Source organism: Perca fluviatilis, chromosome 14 (assembly GCF_010015445.1).
Source record: "Perca fluviatilis chromosome 14, GENO_Pfluv_1.0, whole genome shotgun sequence".
NCBI lineage: Eukaryota > Metazoa > Chordata > Actinopteri > Perciformes > Percidae > Perca > Perca fluviatilis.
In genome coordinates, this window is record NC_053125.1 from 7,889,361 (window position 1) to 7,901,448 (window position 12,088).

At 40.3% G+C, this 12,088-nt stretch overlaps 1 protein-coding gene across 1 annotated transcript in view; it reads right to left on the reverse strand.

Annotated features, from left to right (window-relative positions):
• dock11 (dedicator of cytokinesis 11) overlaps positions 1-12,088 on the reverse strand; it is an 87,057-nt gene that overhangs the window by 14,710 nt on the left and 60,259 nt on the right. Inside the window, exons 39-46 of the mRNA XM_039822143.1 lie at positions 10,419-10,534; positions 10,140-10,277; positions 8,379-8,561; positions 6,837-6,950; positions 6,492-6,707; positions 3,320-3,377; positions 1,715-1,824; positions 599-721 (exon numbers count right to left, since the gene is read on the reverse strand). Coding sequence (XP_039678077.1) covers positions 599-721; positions 1,715-1,824; positions 3,320-3,377; positions 6,492-6,707; positions 6,837-6,950; positions 8,379-8,561; positions 10,140-10,277; positions 10,419-10,534 — 1,058 coding nt within the window. The remainder of the gene's footprint in view (positions 1-598; positions 722-1,714; positions 1,825-3,319; positions 3,378-6,491; positions 6,708-6,836; positions 6,951-8,378; positions 8,562-10,139; positions 10,278-10,418; positions 10,535-12,088) is intronic.

The window sequence follows — 12,088 nt, forward strand, 5'->3', positions numbered from 1 at the left end:
ATGGCTATTTAGGCAATTTAGAAACTCTTTGGTGATAGACGTGAGTGTGAACATGTTAGCCTGTCTATAAGCCCTATGATAGACTGGTAATCTCACGTCTTGTTCTGCTGTGTGTAGGGAGGCTCCAGTGACCCTGACCTTTCCCCATCCTGTTGTGTTTTTAAAAGCAACAGGGAGGAGCCATTAAAAGCACTTGATAACAACTAGGTTGCATTCCCAAAAAGTGAGACCGTGACATTAAAATATGTAGTTGGAATGGTCAAACTGGTCTCATGTTAAGTAAAGTTTCCGCTTTTATATATCGACCTGCTGGCAAACAATATATATTGAGATGAAGAGATGCTAACAACTCTTTGGGTGCAAGTCAACAAGTCTAAGAAGCCGAGGAGTTTAATGATGAGTGGAAAATAAATGTGGTAAACTTTACACACAAGTATTTATATCAATAAAATGTTTCTACAAACCAAAGGCCTTACATAGATGTGATTACTAGACCCTCATAAGCATGGGGACATTGATGAATCACTTTGCAAGGAAAGGTAAGAAACAGTGGCTGCATGTTTATGATATATCTGTTTGAGGGATGTTGCCACAGTACCTCATACTCGTGACGCTTCTCGTAGATGGGGATAATAAGCTTGGCAATGTGCGTGATGAGCTCATAGCGTTCGGCTTTCCACAATGCCTCCACACAGACCTCGAGGTGTTCGACCAGGACTTCCTAAAAAGGGGTAGAAAATGAACAACAGGTCTCTTTTGAATCTGCATTAACAGTATCAAGTCATCAGATAGAATAGTGAGATTTAAAGGTCCTTTATTATTCTCATTTTCAGGATCATACTTGTATTTTGGGTTTGGGTCTGTCTGAATATACCTGTATTCACCCTCTGTCTGAAATGCTCCGTTTTAGCGCCTGTCTCTAAAAAAAGCCCCCATCCCGAAAAAAAAAAGTCTGCTTTGATTGGGTCTCTACACCGTTATTGCAGCCAGGGAATGACTGTAACGGTACTGTAATGGCACTTTCTACTTATACTGTATATATAATATAGTTGTGACATCACACCCGTACAGAAGTCCTGACGGCTCGTTTAAAGGCACAGTTTCTGAATACGGGCTGTGTGCATTTCTCTGTGGATTGGGCGTTTTGATACTTTCACTGTATCTATCTAGCACCTCGACCTGCTTTATAATCCAAAAAAGAAATCTCACTTTTTACAATATGGGTACTTTAAACCTGGGTATCATTTAACATTTTTCAATACTAGTGCTGATACAATACAGTGCCAATACCAAAACAATACTATTTTTGATACCTTACTTTGAGAAAAACAAAAGAAGCTAAAGTTCTCAAATGTTAAATATTGTAACACAATAACATAACAATAACAATAACACAAGCAGCTATGCATGAACTAACTAATAATCAAATATAAAAGAGGCAAAATTACTATCTGATTAATTAATAACACAATTATAAATCTGACCAGATATTCCGGGCCAGTTTTTGATACTCCGTGCTACAGACACATTTTGCTCACTAACAAATAAAAGTATTGAGTTTAGATACTAGATGTAGAATACAATGACAATCCAGCCAGCTGCTTGTTTGTGAGCTCAAATCAGGATATCTGAATTGACTAACTATTGCCTAAGTTATTTTTGTCACTTCACAATGTCTGATGTAAGATACCAAATCCTGTCCGGACAGCCACACCTCTAGGGGGGGGGAAAAAAATAAAATATAATGTTTTTTTTTTTGGGGGCTTTTTTTTTCATTTTTAAGGGTAATCTTCTTAAAGGCTGCAAGGCCGCTGGGGAACAACTCTAACAAATAAACAGCAAAGACAAAGTAAAAAAACTGGCTCACAGACTGTAGATGTCCAAAAACCTTCTACCAAATACTGTATTTCATGTATGTAAGTTCTGAGGTTGCAATGGGTGTAGCGTCACAGCAAATAGTTCTAAAAACAATAAAAAAAAAAATCATGAGTATTGGTAGAAAAAGAGGTGCTGTCAATCCAGGAGTGGGCTTGTGAGATGGCTAGGTAGGCGGCGTCTGAAAAGATGTCATATGAACGGTTTGCCAGATTGGATGTCTTTACTAGAAAATGGGGAAAGTACCTGAGCTTTCTGTAGGGCTTCTAGGAAGCTTTGTGTGGGGTAGAGACGTGTACGATGGGCTTATGGTGTTGTCATTTATACATATGTTTATTTTGGTTTGTTGTCTATTTTGTTTCTATTTTGTTAAATGGTCTTGATTGTGGTTACTGTGTATGTTTTTGTCTGGGTGGGTGGTGATGGAAGGTGGGGGGGTAGTTTGTGACTACCTAATACTATAAATCACATAATAAAAGCAGAGACAGTGCTGCCTCTTGACTAGACGGCAAACAAATACTGTATTTTGATAAGCGTTGGCTGTCAACCAACCGTTGCACCTCACAAATTATCATTGTCCGTTGAGATTACTTAAAGATAAAAAAAAACCATTTGCCTAAAGGAGTATTTGACAGCAGGTTTTGCATTAGATAAAAAAAAAAAAAAGACCATGAAAAAGAAGAACAGCATTGTGGGGCTTTGTTTCTTACTAGATGTCACTGTGCTGCTGTTATAGTCAGTCTGTGGAGTCTTTGCATGCTGTATCTAACAACAGTCAGTAAACAAAGGGGTGTGTCTTTTATCACCAGTGCAGGGAAATCGTCCTAGAGAACCACAATGTTTTGCTGGTGAACGTTAGGTGCATTGTACAGCTGTGTGTACTGTCTGTAGTCATGCCCTTATTGTGTTGGTTAGGGCTCTAATTTAACTCCTTAATTGTGACTGAAGTTTGACATAAGCAAATACTTTTTTTTTTTTGCTCCTTCCTCTGCAAACAAATAATTTGCTTGGTGTTTAATTACAGTTAATAACATATGTAGGCCACGAATGGAGGTAAAAGCAGTATATTTCAATGGAAACTGAACAACCTCGTAGGATTGCCAAACTTCACTCCTGCCTCAAACTGCCAGAATAAAGGAATAAGTCATTCAATGAATGACACGGCAAAATCAACAAATTAATGTAGGGCCCTTGGGTTGTGTGTATAGTACCCGGCAAGAGTGACATCAGGATAAACTGGTCTAATCCTTGGTTGTATTGTGTTCTCAATCTGCATGTAATCTTGTTTTCAGTCCAGTTGTAGTGGTAATGACTCTTCTGGCTCATAGAGGTGTGTGTGTGTGTGTGTGTGTGTGTGTGTGTGTGTGTGTGTGTGTGTGTGTGTGTGTGTGTGTGTGTGTGTGCGTGCGTATGTGTTTGTGTGTAGATGTGCGTAGGGCCTTACTTTTCCTGTGCAGGTATTCTGCAACCAGTGCAGCCACATGAACGTAGCACATGGCCGCCTGTGGAGACAACAAACACCGGCAGATTTAGTGAACGTTTCTATAGCAGAAACACAAGACCAAGAGTGGAAACATGCCCTTCTGTATGGAACTATAGAATAGAAATAAAACAGAATAAAAATAGAATAGAAAATAAAACCAAAACCAAATCAAATCAAATGTTTTAGGATATTTGCTGGGTTTGCTGTGCTGTCTTCTCGTCTTTCGTCTATGTGAAAATTCCTTTTAGCCTTGCTTGTAATATAAAACGGCTAAATAAATAAATGTACTTAAACTCAAGCTAGCAATAAATCAACTGGACCACCCAGGTTCGACTTCTGTGTCAACTCTGACCTTCAACCTTCCTCTGGAGAGGAACAATAGAGTCTTAAATGTTATCACAATCCCTTTAAATTAAAGTAGTAGAAGTAAAGCAGTAGCAGAGTTTCCCAACATTTGTTGTAAGACTGGACAGCGTGTTCATTATATGATTACTATATAAATAAATAAACTTCAGCTTTTAAGTCAGTATCAGGCTGAACATGAAACGGCCAATGTTTATTTCTTAACCAGAAATAAACTTTTTGTTGCAGCTATCCCAAAATAAAATGACCTGACCTCTCTGTTTAATGTTGGATATTGTAAACACTGTAAACATTGTATTAAGCCAAAAGAACATTCTGTATTGGGGTTCATTGTTACAGTGTTTTATTCAGCCTGTGGCAGAGGTCATAGGGCAGCAGTACAACTATGTAAACCATGTAGGTATATATTTATTGATGTGTTAAAATCATTTTTTGTTTATTTTGTCCAGGAGGGACCAGGAGTGATACAGTTAGTAATGCCAGAGACGCCCCAACTCAGAGTAGTTTTCTGTACTGTATCTGTGTCACGTGGGTTTCTCCCCTGCTACGCCTCTTTACAGGGGTTTCTGCAGGTTTCACCACGTCAAATTTAAGACTTTTTTAAGACCTTTTTAAGACCATGATGAATGAAATTTAAGAGCTTTATCACAACATCAACTAAGACCTAAATTCAGTTTGAAACAAAACAAGTATTGCTAAACTTGCACTTCCCCAAAGCTGAAGAATAAAATCAGTTTTATGCCTTTGGTACAATCAGAGAGAGACTTCTATATAATACTACTATATAAGTTGCATGTTGGTCTCATTTGTAGTCGTAATACAGCAAAATTATATTTGGACTAGCGAAAGAAAAAACTACAACACCACGGAATAATAATAAAAAGAGCATTAGAGGTAGCATTGCATGGACGTAGGAAAATCAAGACCTGTTTAAAATTATTTAAGACCTAGAACACAATACCTGAGCAAATGTGAGACTTTTAAGCCCTAAAATTTTGATTTTCAAATTTTAGACTTTTTAAGATTTTTTAAGACCCTGCGGAAACCCTGCTTTAGGCAACTAGCGGCAGGTTCTGAGTGTATTGATTCCAATGGGAGGAGTAAATGTGAACACAGTATAAGCGATTCTTTCGCTCCATGGTAAATATTGGAGCCATTCTTCACATGACACGTAACTCCTGAACATTCTGACACTAAAATGGCATTTTTCAGACGGTCACATCAGGAGAAAATGAACTTTGTTTGAGACCTGTTTCTGTCTCAGGACCAAACTCTCGCGAGATCTGGCAACACAGACAAGCTATCGTCAACTAACGTTTGTGAACGCCCTAACAAAACAAATCATGTGATGTTTAATATGTCCTTTAGCAGTGTAAATATCTAGTGTTAGCAAAAAATATATATCAATGAATTATACAAATATAACCTTAAATTCATCCAGACGACACTTTCAAACGAGGCCACGCCCATTTAGGAGAACAGCTGTGTGTACCGTTTCGTGTCATTGGCGCTGCTTGAAATGCGCTCTCTTTAGTATAGAGGCTCTTTGGCGAAGCTTCCTTGAAACAAGAAACTGAAGGACTGACTCATTGTGTACTACCAGTAGCCTGGAAATCCAGACCCAAATCCGAAAGATTAAGGGTCTGGCACTGAGTAATGAAACTGACCCAACTCGAGGGCGGCACCAAGCATGCATTTGAAAATCTCACTGCACGCAATTGGATAACACTACGACCAATCACAACAATACACGGGGTGACGTATCCAGAGCCCCATACGCTCAGCTATCAGTGGAGCTAACTGGTACATTAAACTGTCACCATCTGTTTAGCTCGCCTCTGGGCCGCCTATATCAGATACACCGATGTGATTGGTGCAGCTCGGCTACAAGGGCATAGTTAATGAGCATCATTACTCAATGCCACAGTGACTCGCTGAGCAAATTCAAATTGTGCTCTCGCGAGAACTCTGGATTTCTAGGGTATACTACTGTATACTACAAGTATTACTGTAATTACACATTATGCAGAGTGTTTGCTTTGGTGTTGCCACTGAGCATGGTAATGGGCCAATGTCACCGAAGTAAAAATGTTTAAGCCATCACTGATCAGTCTTTTTGTGTCTTGATCAAGGTTCTAATAGTTTAGGATTTTCAATTTGTTATTATATTTTATTTTATTTTTGACATGTGGATATCATTTTAGTTTAGTTTTAGTTAGTTTTCAGAGTGTGTTTGCTAGTGTTTAGTTTAGTATTTGCTAGTTTAGAGTTTAGTTTCAGTTTTTCAGAAAGGTTTAGTTTTACAGTAGTTTAAGTTTGTTATTTTCAGGGCCAGGAATAATGTCGTAGAAGTATGTACAGTAGCTACGTATACATACAGGATACATGGTGGGAGATTAGCCATGATGTTTAATGTTTAGCGCTACTTTAGCGTCCCATGTGAAGAAGGTTACGGCACAGCTCCACCTCATGTCAAGTCCGTTCACTTTCTGTGGTTCAATGTTGCGAGAGCTGACATATTTGTAGCTAAAGAAAAACCTGGTCTTGATGAGATTGTTGTTGTAAGTGATGCAGTAAAGAGGTAAGAGTCTATGCAAAGATGTGATTAAGTGGTCAAACAGCCGTCGTCCTATTGGCTTACGTTATTTTCTTAGAGACAGCTATCTGGACACGGGTGACAACCAAAAAAGACCAAAACAATAAGAGACAGACAGGTGAACATATGACCCAAAGTGAAACAGCGATCATTCAAAGTCTTTGCTGCTGATACCTCAGACAGATCTCCATTCTTGAGGTGTGCTCGCGCCATGCTGTCCAGCCAGGTTCGTCTCAGTTCGGGGGTGCTGGCGTAGGACCGGGCCAGGCTGTACTGGAGGTCCAGCAGCATCTCCGGGTCTTTCTCGTGCTCCCTCATCTGGGCCGTGGCCATCAGCACTGTGCGGATGCGTTTGGTCAGACCCTTCACTTCAGAGGGGAATGCCGTGGACTGCATTGTGCAGAAAGGTGTTAACACGGGCACACCAACTTGTAAAAAACACGATTGAATCTATTACAAAAAAGAAAAGAATACAAGCAGGGGCTGTTTTCCTACACATATTGTTAATGTATACTATACCTTCATGGCCTTGTCACTATTTGCAAAGTTGTTGATGATGGAGAGGGACTCCTGGAAGCGTGAACTGCCGGTCAGTGCCACGTCGGAGATCAGCTGGCTTACAGCAATGATGATCTGGACAAACAAAGGAGCAAAGAGAGGGGGGATGGATTACAAAAAGACAAACAAGGATTAGAGGGTAAAATAGAGAGGCTGAGGAGAAGCACAAAATGAAAGGAGGGTAAACACAGATCCACAGGAAATAATTTATGTATTGACCAGTGAGTCCAGTGAGAGTGAATGGAAAGCTGGATGGCTTTCTGCTCTTGCGATAGATAGATAGATAGATAGTGTAATGGGAAAATTACATTTAAGCATAATTCCTTATATTGTTTTATTTGTAATTTAAATTCATCCACAAATGCTGTAAGAGTCTATCTCATTCCCACATGTAGATTTTGATTCTAACTTTGTGAGACATCCAGTCTGGAACATTATGTGAGCACTGTTAGCCTGAACCGATAAAGGTACAAGGTCACCCTAAAACTCTCTAGTTTTCCCATGCCAGTTTAGCTGTAACTGGGGGGTGAAAGTCATACAGGGAGGAGGAGGTGAGATGGCTCCAAGATGTCTCTTGTATTTCTCTGATTGTCTTCATGTGTATCAGATTGACTGTCAAAATTGTAAGGTCATACTAAGCCAAGTGCGTGTGTGCTGTCACTCTGAAGATGCATATAAGCCTGGTGTTTCTGTTCACTCATTTGAGAAACTGACTCCACACTGGGCTGCGGCCTTTTGTGAAATCATGTTGATCCTATTTGAAAATATATCTTTTTTAATAAAATACAAAAACCCAACTTGGTTTTAGTCTCAGTCTGTCTTATTTGTTTCAATTTACTAAACTCTGAAATTTCCCCCCCTGCTGCAAAGGAAACTTCCACTACGATAGATAGATAGATATATAAATAGATAGATAGATAGATAGATAGATAGATAGATAGATAGATAGATAGATAGATAGATAGATAGAAGGTAGATAGGAAGGTCTGGTATGGACTGACCATGTGATGCAATGACCATGATAAGGTGCTATGGTAGAGTGTGTGCAATGGTGGCAGTGCAAAAGTGAACAGTGCAGGGATTGAACAGTGCAATAGCTTATTATTAAATATCAACTATGACTATGAAAAGACAAGAATGTAAACATAATAGAATTGCTTGACAACCAAGAAAAGAAATAATATACTTAATAATATACATGTTAGCAGAGGAGCAGACTCAGCAGTCTGTGTTTAAACTGTTCAAACGCCACCTCAACATTCTCCACCTGCCTAATGAAAGCGTCTCTAGTACTCAGAAGAGTTTGTGTGGACAAAAGGCTAAACATCAGGGTGAATAAGAATGGAGATCATGAAAGACCTTGTTACGGACCACCACGAGTGTTAACTGTTGACAAGCGTGGCGGTTGTTGACATATATGAACAGAGGCCAGACCTTTAGAGGGATGACATGTTTCCTCTGTTCCTTCCTCTACTTCAAAAGCCCACGCTCGCTCCCCTTTACCTGCAGGTGCGTGCGCAGGAAGGTCTTCCTCTTGGTGTACTCGTAGTTGTTTCTCATCAGCAGGTAGAGCAGGGCCGACACCTCGGCCCTCAGGCATCCCAGCTTGGAGACGCAGCACTTGAGCACCTCGCAGCACAGAGCCTCGCACAGCGTGACGCGGCCCTTGAACAGCACCGACGGGAACTGACGGGACAAGGTGTTAGTGTGTTAAAGGACAGGGATGCCATTAGAAAAATACTGTAAGTATGTCGGGCGAAGAGCGGGAAAATGGCAGTGAGACATTAGAAAGGAACCGGAGCGGTGTGTCCCAAAAAACACTTGAAACCAAAAAAAAAAAAGACTGTAATATGAGGTTTGTTACCAGGTAGGATGAGTATGCCCATGCACTTTTATTTAAAAAACATGGACTTTTAAAAATAAAAAAATGTTATCCAGTAATTTCTGCAAATAAAGATTAGGCTACACTAATATTATTAGTATTATACTATGATGGCTGGGTAGGAGTGTTTCGGACTCGTGTGATTGAAACATTTCCAATAACTCCAGAGCGCTGTAAAGTCCAAAACTTTAAATGTATTGGGAAAAAGATAGATGTTATCATTTCCAAAATTTACAACATGTTTTTATTTAACGAAATAATTCTGCTTCAGTCCATATCTGTGGGCGTCGAGTCTTTCAAAAACAACATTTTCACTGCGAGTTAGGGGTCAGGGGTTAACTTGCTCTCCCGCTGGCTGCACACAAAGGGAAGCTGTCATCTTTATTAATGGGGCGGTCTAACAGCAACGTAAAAGCATCATAAATTACATTTATAATGATCCAAATTGATGGATTTTGTTTGAGGATTATTATTATTATTATTATTATTATTATTATGGTGATGACATAAAATATGGTGACAGACATCCCATTCATTCCCACACTATGTTCAAACTTCATTCAATGCTATGATTTGATGCCCTTCTTTATCCTTTCACCATTTTATTTGTAACATTTGATTCAGAATTTTGGAAGTTTTAATGTTTGTTTTTTTCTTTATCTAAATGTTGGAATTTGACTTCTGCTTGTATTGTCCTGTGTAGGCAGGGTGCCCATGCAAAGAGAGTGAACTGATCTCATTAGAGCATCCTGTATTAATTAAGGCTGAACAAAATGTTTGTTTGGGATTTTCTGTGTACGTGGGATTGAATCGAAATAAACTACAGGAGCCACTCCCACTCTTACTGTAACTGAAACAAAACATGCCGGAACAGAGTCTACCATGCTGCTCTCTTGTGATTCATCACACAAGCAGCGCAGTGATACTGCTGATACTGCTGATACTGTACTATCAGTTATATCAATATAGAAGAGAGCGTTCCACTCCCTAGGGAACTTCAAGAATCTGAGATCAGGTTAGAGCTTGCTTCTACTCCCAATGAAATGTGTGAGTAATACGTCTTAAAATGAAATATTAGGGGTAAAAAGGCAGCAAGTGCATATGGAAACAAGGCAACAGCAACAGCAACAAACACAGGGAAACAGGAAATATTTACGTTATGCATCCGCTCTCTTTGTCAATGATAAATGACATTTCAACTAAGCAGTATTTCCTTGTTTTGAATGTTATAAATAGCACAATGAGAGACCCGATCACACGTAGGCTAAACAAGTGACAACATACATCACTTCTGTTTGTTTAATCGTGGTGGGAAATGTCGGCAGTGTCCAAACAACAAAGAGCATCACAGCCTGCGTGCACGCTCGTGGGGGTCAACATACCTTGTTGATGAAAGCCCTGAGCGCGGCGAACACATGTCTGAGGGCGGCTTCTGATTGGCCGACTTTGAGGAAGGTGAGGTAAACGTCAAACACCTTCTTCATCAGGGGGTTGTGACCGTCGCTGTCCAGCAGCTGGGTCTGACACACACACACACACACACAAACACACACGCACACACACTTAAATTATTTCCTAGGGACTAGATGCCTAAACCCAAACTTAACCTCAAGAAATGTATACAGTAATACGCGTGTGCGTGTGTGTGCGTGCGTGCTGACCTTAAAACACTGAGTGAAAAGAGAGAGGACATCCAGGACACTCAGGGACACCTCGGTGGAGATGTTGCCCTCCAGCAGAGCCTGATGATGGATCTCTGCCTCTGAAGGCCCCGTCCCTAGAACACACACAGACCACACACACACACACACACACACACACACACAGACACAAATTAAAAAAAAGAACTTCAAGACACAGTGTGTGGTAATGGTTCACATACGGAATACATAAATAAAGAAGAAACAGAAAAAGCTGATGGTTACCACATTGTGTTTAAGTATCAGCACTGTTCTTGATGTCTGCCTTGCTTTGAGGGCACATCTAACGTTACCCTACTAAAAACAAATATGTTTTGCTACGTTTACGCCTCGCGTCCGCAGTATTCCGGGGTTTTCCGAGCCACGTAAAATGAAGACATTTGGATCACTGCTGCCCCCGCTTTGGTTTGAAAACTCCAGGGCTGGTTTCTAGTCTACGCGGGCACAAAAGGAGACTTTTGGAAACGACAATGCACTTCAGTTTCATCGTTAGGCTTAACGTTCCATACCTTTCAGTCAGTCCAAGCTAATTAATCCCTGCTCTTACTTTTCGCCATTGTTGTTCTTTTCCCCTCTATTTTCAACTAATACCCTCGTGATTTTCAACCGCAGATAACGTCAGACAATCTACTTTCGGTTTATACCGGCACGCGCACGCCCAGTGTGTGCAAATAGTCATGTAATATATGCGTTGTCAGCCGCGTTAATGTGGACGGAGATTAGTTCTGTTACGGAGCTTAAACTCCTCGTGTGGACGGAGAACGCCATTGTCTCAAAATGCAATGTGTAGATGTAGCCTTGTTTTTCAAATTTTATTATAGTTCATAAGTAGAGGTGTGACGAGCTTAAACGTCACCAGATTTCTTTCCAGGTAAAAGTGTCTCACGATATCAGTACTCAAGTGCAGCGCAGCAGCCAGCATGACGGAAGAGTCTGACTTTGACCTCGAAATTAGCATAGAAGTCCCCCCCCCGCCCGTTCTCCAAAGTTGACTCCGAGTTTACTTTTGCAGAGCGATAGCGGAAGAAAAAAGCTGCCTGTAAAACCCAGAGTTAGAACGTTGTTGGAACAATCTGTCCTGTGCGTTAAAACATAGTTTATTTAATACATAATAAGTATATTTGCATTAACGTTATTGGAGTTTTATGTTTTTTTTTTTAATAAGGTCGGGAAGGAAAAGGATGTTTAAAGGGGGGGGAGGCTAATTTTGCAACTATTATCATACACATACATACAGCAGTGGAGTCTGTGACACAATAGACAATGAAAAACATATACAAGAAAAAGATGTTAATAAAGAATGGAAAATGAATGCAGCACAGGCCGAGATATGTTGTCCCGCCCTCTAAAGGCACCAGATCCTAGAATTACCATAATACTCAGTAGCGTACTTAATTACAACCTCCCTGCCTGAGAAATGCAAACATGCTTCCAACTCCACGGACCCACATTGCAAAACAAGGTTTCTGTGAAAACGTCCAAACCGACATATATCATCACATCGATAGTCTTCTCCTGCCGATTCTGCTAACCTCCTGCTAACCTACTGGCGACTATGCTAGCCTGGGCTAGCTAGCCATCTGGTTCCAAGTGTAAACATCAGAGATCTATGGCTACGATCTCCATCTCTA